Here is a 16,227-nt window from a genome sequence, read left to right on the forward strand (position 1 = left end):
GTGACAGCCAACCTCTGGAATTTCAGTGCAGAAGAAAGAGAAGCAAATCATGGGGCACAGAGTATAGCAACAGCATTGAAAAGAGTATGACAGAGATATTTTTTCCCTAGAGGAGATTTTGACTTTGCACTCTGGAAATACATGAAATCTGGTGTGTCTTGTGAAAAACTGAGACTTGTTTCTGTCTAGGCAATTTAATGAGCGTAATCCCCCTGGGAGGAATAGTCAGAACGCAGAGCAACCAAAGTCAGCCCCGTGGGAAACAAGGCGTTACGGCTGCTCACTGTGACAGACATGCAGCCACTTACTTTGGTCGGTGCTCTTTTTCTCCTGCTCCACATCTCTGCTGGTAGCACAGACGCCTATAGGTAAGTCAATCAAGTCGAGCAACAGGCCGTGTGATGTTGTATGGTGTGCTTCTACTCTGAAAAATCTGCAGCAGGTGAAAACTTTGCTAAGTCAAGATTCAAAAATAAGTTAAAGTATGATGTCAGACAGATGTTTACGTACCAAAGAATTCCAATCACATTTCAGGAAGGCTGAATGCCAAAAATAACACAGCAATGTTAATTATAGTATCGGATAATATACAATTCAACCTGCTTCCTCTTAAAAAAGGTGGAATCTCTAACAACTGGAATATTAGTTTCTCCACACACTGTTATTTTAAGTGGGGCTTAAGGAATAACATAAATCCCTCTATTTTGCAGTGTAGAATATACATAAACCTTTAACAGTCGAAACTGTTATTTTGAAAATATGTACACACAACCTTGCCCCTGCTAACAGAAGACTAAGAGAGTGCAACTTCTAAATATGGCACAGCAACTGTTAATAACTGAAGAGCACCTGTCTCTCTTAGGAGACCGTCTCCTGTGGGCTATTCTGGTTGATTTCTATAAAGACACGGATTCCTCTTGTCCTGCCTGGGATTTAAGCGTTTGGCTGTCAGCCTAAAAGCAAAGCTAACGATGCTGAAAGGTGCAGTCAGATTTGAATGCAAGATTCTGCTATTTTTGGAATCACTTGCTCAACTAAGTTATGGTAGAAATGTTAATCGAATTTACAAGTTAAAATGTACACATGCAATGTAATCTATATGTACCACAGGTTATTTTGAGCACACCGCTGACTCTTTAACCACAAGTCAGAATAACCTTCCAGTTGATATGCATCAGCCTCCAGAAACAAGACAAAGACCAAAGCCGATTTTTAAAAGGAGGAAATATAGTGTGAGGGTGCCAGTGTGTGATTAGTATGTTTTTCTCCATCTGTAGCCTACATCCTGTCAGCTGGCTGTTGCACCATGGGGAGCCCAGCTTCTAGTGCTAAGCAAGCCTTGTGAGGAGACACTTTATTTAGGTTGCTTGTTGTTTGGACCATAATTAAAAGTGGATGCCAGAATGCCTGCAATTGAGACATCTCAGTTAGTGTGTGTGGGCCTAATTAAACATGATTCTATAATAACCTAAATTCATAATCAGTGGGGGTTTTATTTTTTTGCTTCCTGACATGAGATTTTGTTTAAAGGCTTAATTTGCTTGTGTGTGTATATATATATATATATATATATATATATATATATATATATATATATATATATATATATATATATATATATATATATATATATATATATATATATATATATATATATATATATATATATATATATATATATATATATATATACACACACACACACACACATACACACACACACACACACACACAGGGGCAAAAAAGTATTTAGTCAGCCACCGATTGTGCAAGTTCCCCCACCTAAAATGATGACAGAGGTCAGTAATTTGCACCAGAGGTACACTTCAACTGTGAGAGACAGAATGTGAAAAAAAAAAATCCATGAATCCACATGGTAGGATTTGTAAAGAATTTATTCGTAAATCAGGGTGGAAAATAAGTATTTGGTCAATAACAAAAATACAACTCAATACTTTGTAACATAACCTTTGTTGGCAATAACAGAGGTCAAACGTTTACTATAGGTCTTTACCAGGTTTGCACACACAGTAGCTGGTATTTTGGCCCATTCCTCCATGCAGATCTTCTCGAGAGCAGTGATGTTTTGGGGCTGTCGCCGAGCAACACGGACTTTCAACTCCCGCCACAGATTTTCTATGGGGTTGAGGTCTGGAGACTGGCTAGGCCACTCCAGGACTTTCAAATGCTTCTTACGGAGCCACTCCTTTGTTGCCCGGGCGGTGTGTTTTGGATCATTGTCATGTTGGAAGACCCAGCCTCGTTTCATCTTCAAAGTTCTCACTGATGGAAGCAGGTTTTGGCTCAAAATCTCACGATACATGGCCCCATTCATTCTGTCCTTAACACGGATCAGTCGTCCTGTCCCCTTGGCAGAAAAACAGCCCCATAGCATGAAGTTTCCACCCCCATGCTTCACAGTAGGTATGGTGTTCTTGGGATGCAACTCAGTATTCTTCTTCCTCCAAACACGACGAGTTGAGTTTATACCAAAAAGTTCTACTTTGGTTTCATCTGACCACATGACATTCTCCCAATCCTCTGCTGTATCATCCATGTGCTCTCTGGCAAACTTCAGACGGGCCTGGACATGCACTGGCTTCAGCAGCGGAACACGTCTGGCACTGCGGGATTTGATTCCCTGCCGTTGTAGTGTGTTACTGATGGTGACCTTTGTTACTTTGGTCCCAGCTCTCTGCAGGTCATTCACCAGGTCCCCCCGTGTGGTTCTGGGATCTTTGCTCACCGTTCTCATGATCATTTTGACCCCACGGGATGAGATCTTGCGTGGAGCCCCAGATCGAGGGAGATTATCAGTGGTCTTGTATGTCTTCCATTTTCTGATGATTGCTCCCACAGTTGATTTTTTCACACCAAGCTGCTTGCCTATTGTAGATTCACTCTTCCCAGTCTGGTGCAGGTCTACAATACTTTTCCTGGTGTCCTTCGAAAGCTCTTTGGTCTTGGCCATGGCGGAGTTTGGAGTCTGACTGTTTGAGGCTGTGGACAGGTGTCTTTTATACAGATGATGAGTTCAAACAGGTGCCATTCATACAGGTAACGAGTGGGGGACAGAAAAGCTTCTTACAGAAGACGTTACAGGTCTGTGAGAGCCAGAGGTTTTCCTTGTTTGAGGTGACCAAATACTTATTTTCCACCCTGATTTACGAATAAATTCTTTACAAATCCTACCATGTGAATTCATGGATTTTTTTTTCACATTCTGTCTCTCACAGTTGAAGTGTACCTCTGGTGCAAATTACTGACCTCTGTCATCATTTTAAGTGGGGGAACTTGCACAATCGGTGGCTGACTAAATACTTTTTTGCCCCACTGTATATATCTTACCTTTGACTTCTCTTTTTCCTCTGCAAAGGCACTACAGGCAAGTCCTTACTGGAAACCAACCAGGTGTGTGTCGCTATGGTAGGAGACTGGAGTGTTGCTATGGCTGGAGGAAAAACAGTAAAGGGCAGTGTGAGGGTAAGAACAGTATGCATTCAAAGGCCAGTTTATAATCAGTAAGATAAAAATCATTAAGGCACTTAAAAAGCAAGCAGGCTGAGACATTTAAACTAACACGAAAAGCTTTCTCAATAAACAAATATTTAGAGAGAACAAGCTTTACTGCCAAAAAACTGTATCCTGACTATTGTTAGTCTTTTCATGGGGGATATTTTTCTAACCCCCAAAAATGTGGAGGAAATTACATTCTAGATTTAAAAACCTTGCCTGTACAATAGAAATTTGTGGTTTTGACTGCAATCCATCATTTTCCACCACTGATATTTCTGGTGGTATTTTCTTCATCTTAAATGTTTTACCAGCCCAGTGTGAGCACGGGTGCAAGCACGGAGAGTGCGTTGGCCCCAACAAATGCAAGTGTTTTCCAGGATACTCCGGAAAGACATGTAATCAAGGTGGGTATTTGAGGTCATTAAATAATGTCTGGAAAGCAAACCGGGTACACAGACTAATTTATGGAAGGATTCACTTTTCCAGAAAGAAAATGTTTATCTGCTCGATTGATTGCTTTACAAAAAGTAAAGATCTTTCTTATTCTTAGACCTGAATGAGTGCGGCCTGAAACCTCGTCCATGTGAGCATCGCTGCATGAACACCTATGGGAGTTACAAATGCTACTGTCTCAACGGATACACCTTAATGGCCGACGGATCCTGTGCCAGTGAGTCCCAATGTGGATACATACACTGAGTGGAAATGCAGAGAACAGCTGCATATCAGGATGCATATCTGATAATTTGTGTTATTTTGTGTTTGGACATGTAGATTCTAGGACCTGTGCACTTGCTCACTGTCAGTATGGCTGTGAGGAAGTACAAGGAGAGATTCAATGCCTCTGCCCATCTGCAGGGCTGCAACTGGGGCAGGATGGAAGAACTTGTGTAGGTGAGCGGTAACAGATCATACGTGCAGAAAAATGAATGTTTTAAGAAGTTAGTCTTATACAAACAATGTGTTATATGAGGCAACAGCCTTTATATGAAATAAGAAACACAGAGACTCTTTCTATGTCACACAGATTGAAGGTAACTGCATACTGGACACACTGTGTGAGGATTATATTACATGGTTTTGGCACGTTTTGCTTGTAAATCAACTGAATGCAATTTAGTTATATATCTTCCAACAAAACTGCTTGAGCTGTGGCTGCACCAGTCTGTCATGATCACACAGGGGAGGTCATATACAAGTTCAGCGGCATTAAATTTCACGACTGCCACGAATGCAACACATTCAGAAACAGATTTACAACAAAAACATACTTTTTATTCCAAAAGCAGCCAAATTCTATTTTTACCACATGTACTGTACAAAAAATGAATTCTGATGAGACACATTTATCCTGATTGTATTCAATGTGACATTCCATATACTTTATAGACCCCAACTGGCTTTAGGTCCACACTTTCAGTTGCTAACCACAAATATAGTAGAAACATTTTAAGCCATAGCAGTAAAAGACAATCATTTGTCAAATGTAAGCAAAAGCAGAATAGAATTGCAAATAATTTGCAGAATGTCTATGCCCTATATTTGATTAAACATAGGGTATAAAAAATCTAATGTAAAACATTTTGCTTTTAGTTCAATTTTGCACACTTGCCTGAATTTTGGGGAATGAGGTTTTACATTAATTACTATTACAATTTAAAATAAAACCCTTCTTGTGCATATGTCCTGTTATGTTGAGCTGTTAATAATTATATGCTTATTCACCACAGACTGCTGCTTAGCTGCTTGCTGAGCTCCTAATCAAACACAATTCAGCAATGCTACAAGGCTTTGAGAGTTCCTATTTACGATTATCAAAATGATAAAGCCCCAAAAACAGTAACTAAATCTATAGAAATAACTGGTAACACACCCCTGGCAAAGCAAATAGCGAAGAGGAAGTGTTATTGACCAGAAGGTACTGGATATGACTGCATGTGAAAAGGTTTTCGAAGGACTCTATGCAGCTTTGAAAAACTAAGTATGCCCCATTATTAAGTGGCTTTTTTCGTATGATTTTAGCAATCTCTCACATCATTGTGGAGAAATTTGCTACTCTTCTTTGCAATGTTGCTTCTGTTTTTGCACTGATCTCTTAAGATCACTCAAAATTTCATGTAGATTGACTTTAAATGGGCCATTGCAACACGTTGATTCTTTTCTGTTTCAGACGTTTTGTTGTAGATTTGCTGCTGTGCTAAGGATCACTGTCCCGTTGCATGACCCAGTTTTAGCTAATCTTTAGCTGTCGGCAGATGCCCTCACCTTTGACTCTAGAATACTTTGGTATACAGTGGAGTTCATGGTCAACTCAATGATTGCCTTTTGCCCAGGGCAAATGATTGCAAAAAATCCCAAGTCATCACCCCTCCACCATTGTGCTTAGCAGTTGGTATGGAGTCTTTGAGCTTGTATGCTATGGTTAGGTTTCATGAAAAATAGCACTATGCATTATAACCAAATATGTTCACTTTTGTCTGATCTGTCCAAATAAGATTATTCCAGATGTCTTGTGGTTTGTTTTAAACCTAAACTGTGCTGCCATGTTCTTTTTAGAGAGAAGGTGTTTTTTCTTGGCAGCCATCCCAAACAAGCCATATCTATTTAGTCTTTTTCTCATTTTAATGTTATGAACTTTAACATTTAACATGCTCAGTGAGACCTGTAGCTCTTGGGTGTTTTGCAGTTTCTCCTACATTGAACCATCTGATCTTGGGGTAAATTTGCTTGAACATCCACTCTTAAGAAAACAGGGGCATTCTGTTAACACACACACCTGAATGGTCCAGACCAGCAAACTGCTAAACCATCTGCTTTTATATCAGTGGTCACATTTAGTGATGAACAATTAATTAAGTGCATTTGATTAACAGCCTTTGGCTGCTAGTTACCCTCTTGATTTTTATGGAATCGGTAAGGGTGTACTTAGTTTTTTCACAAGACTACAGAACTCTTGATAATTATAAAAAACATGGGCTCTTTATTTTTTCTCCTGCTTTGTTTCTCTTTAGATATTGATGAGTGTGTAACTGGGAAGAACCTCTGCCCATACAACAGACAATGTGTGAACACCTTTGGCAGCTACTACTGCAAGTGTCAGGAAGGCTACGATCTGAAATATGTCAACGGCAAATATGACTGTGTAGGTAAGGTATACATGATCATTAAGGGGAGTCATCTCCTCACTTCAATTCCTAAAGGTACAAATAGGCTTCTTCCAATTCCAGACCTTGATGAGTGTGCAGCCGGCACCCACAAGTGCAGCCACCACGCTGTCTGTGTGAACACTCAAGGATCCTACAGGTGCAGGTGCAAGTCTGGCTTCAGAGGCAATGGCTTTGAATGCTCTGGTGAGATCCGAGATTCGCTGCGGAGAATTACGAATAAAATAATTTTAGCAAAGCCTTTCATTTCTACTGAGATTTGTCAAATTAAGGCATTCACGCTTGATTTAAAAAACAGACGAGGGTAATCAGTCAGGTAGGTCAGGAGAAGTTTTACAGCCACATATTTCATTTGGACTCTTTAAACATCTGCAAACAGCAGTCCTGCCAAGGCTAGTTTCCTGCCTTCAGACTCCCCTCCTCTTCACAGATGTTAACACCAGAGAGGCACAGATTGAAAACACACCTGTGTAAATACGACACTGCATTGTAGCTAGCCAACTGAAAAAGGAGAAATAAAGATAGTGCTGTACTCTTTGAACCAGACCCAGATAATAACAGGTGAAATCTCATGCAGCCAAATAACAAAAAAGAGGTCAGGGCTTTCTGCGTAAATGAAAATGCCTTTATTTTCTGTAGTTAAGCCGTTTTATCAGAGTTCGTGGGATGGAGAAAAAGGCAGTGCAGATGATTCCCTGAATGGTGAGATTGTATAGAATCCAAGACTCTGTTTCTGCTATTCACTCCCTGCCCTGCAACCCCATTCACTCATCCCTTCCTCTTGTCTATATATAAGAGCACCTCCCCCACCTCTCTCCCCTGCTCATGGCTGAAAATGTATGTCCATAGCACCCGCAGTCTGAGACCTTAAATCCTCAGCATGGCCTTATACAGTAAATTGCTTGAGCATTTAAGAAACTAATTTAAGCTGTGCCCGCTTATGTCTTATCTGCATGCAGTAGGAGGATCTGTTGTCTTAGCATGTTAGTTTGTTACAGCTCTGCTCCTGTGGAAAGCATATTATCAATGGCCTGGTAAGTCACTGCAGGGAAATAATAAATAAGAACTGCATCTGCAAAATACATGACAAACAAGAAAGACATCTGAAGTCAAATACTATGTTTGTCAGTCATGATTGCAGAGCCATATGTCTATTCTGATTCCTCTTCCTGCCTGCAGCCATCCCAGACTCCCAGGTGAAGCCTAGGATTCTGGGAGGTAAACTGACTGACGAGGACATCAAAAATGTAATCCTCGAACCAGTCGCAACGCCACCTCCCAACATCCCCCTGCAACCTTTTGACTATGACGGGGAGGTCTATGTTGGCACTACGACTAAAGGAACGCAAGAGGAGGGATTTCCTGAGGAAGAAGAGGAAGAGGTGGAAGAGGAAGACAACCAGCTCAATCCAAGAGGAGACGTTTTCAGTAAGGGGCATATTGTTTGGCAGCGCTATGATAAATGAGTTCCACTATTCTGGGTGGTCTGCAAAGTAAGTAGTAACCATAAACAGACTAAACAAACTCAGTGTGATTCAAAAGAGACTGTCCCCTCATGTTTACATGACATCTGAATGTAATTATGGATTTTCAGCTGAAATAACTGTCTGAAAGGGCAGCTCTGGATTAAGGCCTTGACCAAAGAAGAAAAGGGGGTGTTGCTTCAGATCTGCTGTTAACCTCAAACCCAGAGTTATCCCAGTCTCACTGACTTATCTATAAAGGATCAAAGGCACTATGATGATTATACTGGTATAAATAAAATAAATTGTCAACCTAATTTTTTTTCTCAAAATCCTTGAATTCTTACTTACTCTGCTATATTAAACTATTGGTCACAACAGACTGAATGTAAATTCCCAATAATAACCCAACACTGTAAAATCAAGACTTACCAGCTTACATTTAAAACCTTCAAATCCCCATGAATGAGGTTGTCTTTCACTGATAATCTTGAATTTTATGGAAAGATCAGAGCCTGTGTAAGAACTCAGAAAGCAAGAGGAGACAGGCCCCAAGACATCCATCACCTCCAGGGAGGAATGTTAGTCTGCTGGCATGTGAGAGCCCAAGGATACAACTCATCCTGGGCCTGCTTCCCCATCCCTCAGGTGGAGGGGGAGGCGGGATGGGAATTTACAAAGCCCCTAAACCTTTTATTATGTTTTCCCCAAAACAGCTGTTGTGCAAACAGACTTGCCTCCTTGTAGGAAGGTCTGTCATCAGCACTCTAGACTTCTCTAAAACAGGCCTACTCTGACTGAGCAGCTTCAATAATCCCAGCTGTCACTCATCAGACTGTCTGTGGCTGCATTTCATGGGGGTGATTTTCTGCTAGAGCTTTAAATTGCTTGGAGGGGATATATGCTAAAGTTGTAGCTCCATTTTATGGTATGAGTGACAGCAGGGCAGGTCTTTACCTGTTGGTTAAAAACCCCTTTCTACCTGTCATCTTGAAAAATCTCTTTGCTGTATTATTTATGCATTAAGTTCTTTCCATTGCATATTTTTTAAGAGTAGTATCAGAGTTGTGTCAGTTTTTGCACTCATTATCTTAGTCTAGTTCGAGTCTAATACAAAATCCATCAGGAAATCACGCCATCAGCTAAAGTTGAAAGGTATAATCTAAATGAATTTAGGATTTAGAGCAAAACTTTTGAACCAATGAATACCAGTTTAACTTAGGCATGCCTAATAGCTGAAAGCTTAAATGTGTATATTAAGATGAATTCACTCCATTTTTTTTTTAAATTTAATCTCTAAACACAGTATCAGAGGACTTTGAGTCAGTGTTCGGACCAGCCACAGAAGTCGAAGAGATCCACATAGCGCCAGCTCAAGAAGGTAATCAAAAAGTGTGTTCATGTTTCATTGTTCCCAGGAAGTTGATTTTGTTCATCACATTGCGTTTTCATTGAGAGAAAAGTTTTGTCAATAATTCAAGTGACTTCTTTAGTCTCAAGACCAAAGTCGTCCAGATGAACAGAATTAATTTTCTGGGATTTCCTTACCTGGATGATTTAGCATATATTAAGACGTGTTATTGTTGTATAATCGCTACTCAGCTAATTTAAAAATGTGTTCCTAACATTTACTTTCTAGAGTATTTCATGGATTGCAACTTTGACAAAGGGGCGTGCGAATGGATCCAAGACAAGTCTGATGACATGGACTGGAGTGTAGCATACCATGACAATGGTAACGACCTGATGAATGTTACTTTTTCAAAGGAGAGGTATTCATTTTTGTGCATTCAGATACTGTAACTTACATCAGCTACAAACCTTCTCAGGTGGTGAGTACTACATGGCTTTGAGCGGGCTTGTAGGGGAGCAAGAGGATGTGGCCAGGTTGAAACTGCTTCTTGGTGACCGGTCCCAGTATGGCAGCCTCTGCCTTACCTTTGACTACCGTGTGGTTGGCCCTGATGTGGGCACGCTCAGGGTACTGCTGGACAACAATGTTTACCCAGTATGGGAGCAGAGTCAGAGCAGGGAGCAGGGCTGGCAGACTGAGTTTCTCACAGTAACCTGGAAGGAGAAGGCCCCAGAGTCTGTAAGTCATTTACACACATTTTAGAACATTATATTTAAAATCTTCTTCAATACTTGTGGCTAGCTATGATGGGATCTTGGCCTAAAAAGTAAATTCTTTTGATGTTCTGAAAAGGCAGCCATCACATTACTAATTTACTACTCAGATCAACAACCTTAATGTACAACTGTATGTCGGTTTGTGTTTCAGGTTATCTTTGAAGTTCAGCGCGGGAAAGGTCTTGGAGGTGAGATTGGGCTGGACACTATTGTGCTGACATCAGGAACGTGTCAAGAGGATCCAGTCTTTTAAGAACATATGCCTTGACATTTATCCATGTTATGGTGTGTTTCTTGTGGATTTTTTCCCATTATTCCCTCAGTGCAGACACACAGTCTACAGGGAACAATACATAAACTAAGTGCAGAGAAATTCATGTCATCACAAAGCTGCTACATAGAAGCACCCTGCTATAGTTTTTTTGTGATTTTCAAAATCATCTTTTATGGTACAGATAACTCAGATCTCAGGAAAAGGTGAAAATGCTAACTTTGTTAGTCTGGTCCAACAGTATTGTGCTTAAACCTTTGTTATGTTTGCAACAATGCATTTCTGAAGTTAATAGTTAAAAAGTTAATAGTCCACAATATGTAATGTGAATTGTTAGGTTAATTATATCTGCAATTTTAATTGATCAACGTTTTTGAAGGCTGTTTAGTTTAAACAATTAAAAAAAAACTATCAGTGCATACAATTGTGTAAGATTTGCTGTATTATTATACCATGTTATTACATTAAATGTTTTTTTCTAACTTCCTATCATTTATTTTTTTCCATGTACAGATTCCATAATGATTATTTTACAGTACCAAATGTTCAAAAGGTTTTGAGCTGCAACTAATTTCTTTACAGTTTGCTTCAGGCTCTGGCTACTTTTTTAAAACAAATTTTAAGTCCAGACCTTGTACCTAACCATTTTTAATCAGTTACAAAAACACATCATCTACTCCCATATATTTAGTTACATCTATGAAACGGACAACGCTAACACGGATTAACGAGCATACAATATAATTTTAACAAAGTTATTCCCAAAGAACTATTATCACAAAATCCGGCATAACCCAGCAGGGGGTGTAGTGTCCTTAAAAAAATGCACATTTTCCTAGTAAAATATAAAGAAACGAGAGCCCCAAACTCCTATTATCTACTGCAGGTTTCTACAAACTGGGTAAAAGTATTGTGTGGTAACAGATGACAGCTACATGTGGCCCTCTGTTGGTGTAGCTTAACTACTGCAAAGATGTTGCGGTTAACTACCGTAAAATAAAGCGATGTTACGGCTTACTAATCTCACTCAAATAAAGCAAAAACACGAATGACTTTAAAGTCTGTGATATTTTGAACATTAAGAGTCATGTGTACGCTGTGATAAAATATTAATGTACATGTTGTATAAGTAGTGGTGGCCTGAGAGCGTATCTCGGCGCTCGTTGGTTGTTTCGTCCTGACCAGATCACATGACCCGACGTTACCAGCTTGTTAGCAGCTAGCTACGTTAGCGCCAGACTTTACCAGGAAACGGAGAGCCCTGACGTTACCTCCAGACACGCCAAGGGAAGGAGCTGCCAAACAGATGTATTAAGATCATTTAAGTTATCTGGTGGCTTATTATTTTTATTCAACAGCTGCCTGGATCTAACTGTGAGGTACGTGACTTACACTCTTATCTGCATGAAAACCAGGCTAGCTGATCTGGTACCCTACATTAACCTAACTCCAGCTGTTATCTTGTTTTCCTTCTTCACGATAGCCAGCTCAGCTAACTGGCTAACTGGCCGGTAGTACCAACTTGGTGACTCTGTTATGTTACAGCACGTTAAAAATATGTTTCGTATTGTGTACCATGTAACTACAAGCTAAACTTTAATACCTTGTTTGCATCTTAATGTAACGTTATCGCATGTTTGGTGGCAGATAATACGTTATTGCAGTGTACCTGCTGTCCCGGGCCAACAGAAAAACTGAGCTCTTATCTCTGTATTACAGCTAGCTGAACGCTACCTGAATGGCCTGACTCTTCAACATTAAAGAAATGAGCATGTGACCAGGGACTGGGATTTAACAGCACATGATCCAGACCAGTGGATGAGCTCAAAATCAACCTAGGGTGAGAACAATATGTTTTCAATACCACACTTCTTCTTGCTGCAACTTTTTTTGTGTGTGTAATGGTGTACAAATACTAACAGTATCCATCACACACTCTTTCTACTAGGTAAACTATTTCAAAAGTGGTGGATTTGGGAGTAAATAGCCATGACAACAAAGACATCCTTGTTGAAAGTCATTCTGCTCGGTGACGGTGGTGTAGGAAAGAGTTCCATCATGAATCGCTACGTGACCAACAAGTTTGATGCACACCTTTTCCACACCATCGGGGTTGAGTTCCTCAACAAGGACCTGGAGGTAGATGGCCACCAGGTTACCCTCCAGATCTGGGACACAGCTGGCCAGGAGCGCTTCCGCAGCCTGAGGACTCCTTTCTATCGTGGCTCTGATTGCTGTCTGCTCACCTTCAGTGTTGATGATAACCAGAGTTTTCTGAACTTGGGCAACTGGAAGAAGGAGTTCATCTACTATGCGGATGTCAAGGAGCCGGAGAAGTTCCCGTTCGTAGTACTGGGCAACAAAGTGGATGTGACGGAGAGGCAGGTGTCTACCGAGGAGGCGCAGCAGTGGTGCAAGGAGAATGGTGACTACCCCTATTATGAGACCAGTGCCAAGGATGCCATCAATGTAGCAGTGGCCTTTGAGGAGGCAGTGCGTAGAGTGTTGGCAGTGGATGAAAGAACGGACCACCTCATCCCTACAGACACAGTCAAGCTTCACAGAAAGCCTCGCTCCACTGCCACTTGCTGTTCGTAACACCCAGGAGTTATCACCAACATGAATTCACTATTAGGCCCATTAAATGAGGATGTAGGTGTACAGTTCTGTAGTAACATCTTATTTAAACAAATTACGCTACTGTTATACTGTTGATGGTTTGATAATGCAAAGTGTTGGATTTGTTTGGGGGAGAAAAACAATGAAAAAACACTAAATTAATGCTAGTGGCATTACAAATACAATTAAAAGCACTTGACTCAACACTGCCAAAGGCCATTAAGTCAGGCTTACGGGAAAAAAAACAAAACATTTTGTGTTGACCCAAGACAACTTATAGTTATAAATTAGAGTATTTTTCAAAAGGTTAAATGATTCCATTTTTTTTTTATTTGTTTAGATATGTGCAACCTGGAGAGTGCAATTACTGTAGGGCCTCTACACTCCACTCCCTAATATTGAAATGCAGAATGGTGACATGATAGTAATGAAATAACTGCAGAATTGAAATAACATATATCTACCAATAAACTTATTTCTGAAAATTATGAGGTAGCTAAGGAAATTCTTTGTGTGACTAACAAATGGAAGCTTGTTATTAATGCACATTTAGGTCTTGTTTGTGCACATTCTGCATTGTGGATAGATTATGGCTGTGTGTTGAAAGCAATGAGGGATGAATTAATTCCCTGAAATATTAAAACAGATTTAACATGCATGGCATTTGGAATATTTCTGTTTCTGGAAACTTTTGTATTTTGTAAGCTCTTTTTATCATTGGAAAAAAACATGAATCTAACTATAAGCAGAATAAATAATGGAGTAGTGACATTTTTTTTCATTGATGGGATTATTTAGCTAATGAATGCACTTATTTTTTAAATATATTTTCAAGTTGAAAGTCTCCCCATAGTTATTTAAAACTGTGAACCATATGTTTAAGTGTCTTTTTTTTTTCTTTCAAAGTTGTACTACTGGCATGCCAAGTGATGAATAAACCCCCTGAAAATTGCCTGTTATGCATGTTTTGTAGACTGGAATCTAGCTGATAAATCAGTTTAATATTTCCTGTGAACGTATTGGACTATGCTCTGCAGTAACTTACAGATATTTTCTTTCTGGATATTTTTGCAGTGCACATGAAATTTGAAGCCATAATGTTACACAAAGCAGCCACATCCACTCTATTAAAAAAACAAAACAAACACGCACAATGCAAAACACTGTTTATACAAATCCACTTTTGTTCTGAACACATTGAAGATTTTTAAAGAAGAACAGAAACAACTGTATTAACTATATACAACATAAAGACACTATTGAAATTTTTGTGTGAAGTGATTAACTCAGGAGATGCTTCTTCCCAAGGAACTGGACTTTCCTCTCAAAAGCAGTTGAGCGGATGGGCGCGTTGATTTCATAGAATGGATTCATTGCAAACTGAAAGACAGAGCAGGATAAGATTAAATGCTAAAAGCAAAATATACCAAATGTCACATCATGCTAAGATACTCTTATCACCTGGATAACGACTTACCTTGATGTATAAATCATAGACGTCGTTAAAAAAGTTTTTGATTCCATCTTCTTGTCGCATGTCGTGCAGCATGATGAATCTTATATGTGTTCCAAATAGTTAAAGAAAAGGAAGACATGCCCATACACTGAATCTGCCCGGAAACAATGATAACAAACTCATTAAGTCCCAAAATAATCACACTGGTGGCCCTGATTTCCATATTTATATTACATGTTAGATCATAGCTTTAAATCCCAATGATTTAAATGAATTAACATGTTTTTTAAGATGTAGATTAATAGAAGATTCAAAACTTGTGCTTGATTTTGGTTATTCAACTTGCTGTTTCGATTACAAATACTGTGTATAAACTACACCACTGAAATGAGATTATTTAACAAACTTACCCCTTTCATAAGTGTACAGCCCTTTGTTTTCAGCTGGGAGTTGTCTGAAGGTGCTATATAAATAAATTGCTTGCTCGCTTGCTATCAGTCTAAAAACAGTAATATCTTAATTAATGCTGAGCAAAGAAAAAATGTGTTTTCATCGGGCAACTGACACAGCATCAGGAAATAATTATCACATGAAACAGAACAAAAGGATATGTCCTGCAGTGACAAATGCAGAAACAAACCACTCGTTGAATTTGTCCACAGTTTTCAAGTACATATTGTTGGACAGCCACATATTTTCATCCACCAAATCCAGGGCTGCATGTGCAATGAACTGGTTTAGGTGACGATGATCATCCTGTAAGTATGATGTAAGTAAATGTAAGTAAGAACAGTTGTTTCATGATTTAATTAAGAGGGGGGCAATTATTTTTTTCCACATAGGGCCAGGTGGGTTTGATTAACTTTCTTTTTTCCCTTTAATAAACAAATTAATCGTTTAAAACTGCATTTTGAATTTACTCAGATTAGCTTTGTCTAACATTGAAACCTGTTTGATTATTTGAAATGTGTAAGTGTGTCAAATACACAAATAGAGACAAATACTGCGCTGTAGCTCAGTAATTGAGTGATTAAATTAAGCGAGGTTACCTTTGATTCGGGCTTCCCAGCTGGCAGGAACTCCATCTCAAACACAGGATTGTCATGATGACCAACCATGACAAAGTAAAAGCTTCCAGACATCGTCTTCTCCTCTCAGCAAAGATAAACTGATCTGAAATTAATCCCTCCACAACGAAATAAGCAAACTTATAAGTAGAAAATAGTGACAGCGTAACCTAAAATGACTGTAAACCCTCTGGATAGCAAGTTAGCACTAACCGCGGAGCTCCACGGATGCTTAAAGAAACTACATGACTATTGTAAGACCAAGATAAGCATTATATGAATAGAAACAATAGAAAGGTATGTCATATATCTGTTTTTAAAGGAATAAAACCGGTGTTTGTTTACCTGTTAGTTGCGTTTCCTGGATCGCAAGAACAGCAGTCGCAAAATGATGACATAATAAAGTAGCGAAACTTTTTTGTACTAAATATTTTAAATGATAATTATTTTCTAACGCACTTTTAGAAACAATGCTATATGAAACACTGAATGCATATAATTAAATTATAATAAATACATTTTTGGTTTTTCGACGTGACGT

At 39.2% G+C, this 16,227-nt stretch overlaps 3 protein-coding genes across 5 annotated transcripts; 2 read left to right on the forward strand and 1 right to left on the reverse strand.

Moving 5' to 3' along the window:
* The first annotated feature begins 8 nt into the window (after window positions 1–8).
* egfl6 (EGF-like-domain, multiple 6) lies at window positions 9–11,031 on the forward strand. Of its 3 annotated transcripts, XM_080903555.1 has the most exons (13): window positions 235–368; window positions 3,377–3,483; window positions 3,828–3,920; window positions 4,067–4,186; window positions 4,291–4,410; window positions 6,528–6,662; window positions 6,744–6,866; window positions 7,320–7,382; window positions 7,860–8,108; window positions 9,450–9,524; window positions 9,783–9,878; window positions 9,973–10,235; window positions 10,425–11,031. In XM_080903555.1, exons 1-13 carry the CDS (start codon window positions 295–297, stop codon window positions 10,524–10,526), a joined length of 1,620 nt encoding a protein of 539 aa, XP_080759681.1. In that variant the 5' UTR covers window positions 235–294; the 3' UTR covers window positions 10,527–11,031. The 3 variants fall into 3 exon arrangements, with proteins under 3 accessions (XP_080759682.1, XP_080759683.1, XP_080759681.1); XM_080903556.1 differs by lacking the exon at window positions 7,320–7,382 and having other exon boundaries at window positions 9–368; XM_080903557.1 differs by lacking the exons at window positions 6,744–6,866; window positions 7,320–7,382 and having other exon boundaries at window positions 10–368.
* A 692-nt stretch (window positions 11,032–11,723) lies between these two features.
* On the forward strand, window positions 11,724–14,098 carry rab9a (RAB9A, member RAS oncogene family). Its single transcript, XM_080903560.1, has 3 exons — window positions 11,724–11,923; window positions 12,264–12,384; window positions 12,493–14,098. The coding sequence occupies exon 3, from the start codon at window positions 12,534–12,536 to the stop codon at window positions 13,140–13,142; it is 609 nt and encodes a 202-aa protein (XP_080759686.1). The 5' UTR covers window positions 11,724–11,923; window positions 12,264–12,384; window positions 12,493–12,533; the 3' UTR covers window positions 13,143–14,098.
* A 212-nt stretch (window positions 14,099–14,310) lies between these two features.
* Window positions 14,311–16,149, reverse strand: trappc2 (trafficking protein particle complex subunit 2). Its single transcript, XM_080903561.1, has 5 exons — window positions 16,032–16,149; window positions 15,669–15,805; window positions 15,227–15,375; window positions 14,641–14,722; window positions 14,311–14,543 (listed from the first exon to the last, which is right to left on the reverse strand). Exons 2-5 carry the CDS (start codon window positions 15,759–15,761, stop codon window positions 14,445–14,447), a joined length of 423 nt encoding a protein of 140 aa, XP_080759687.1. The 5' UTR covers window positions 15,762–15,805; window positions 16,032–16,149; the 3' UTR covers window positions 14,311–14,444.
* Between the last annotated feature and the right edge of the window lie 78 nt (window positions 16,150–16,227).

This window comes from Rhamphochromis sp. 'chilingali' (genome assembly GCF_963969265.1).
Source record: "Rhamphochromis sp. 'chilingali' genome assembly, chromosome: 14".
Taxonomy (NCBI): domain Eukaryota; kingdom Metazoa; phylum Chordata; class Actinopteri; order Cichliformes; family Cichlidae; genus Rhamphochromis; species Rhamphochromis sp. 'chilingali'.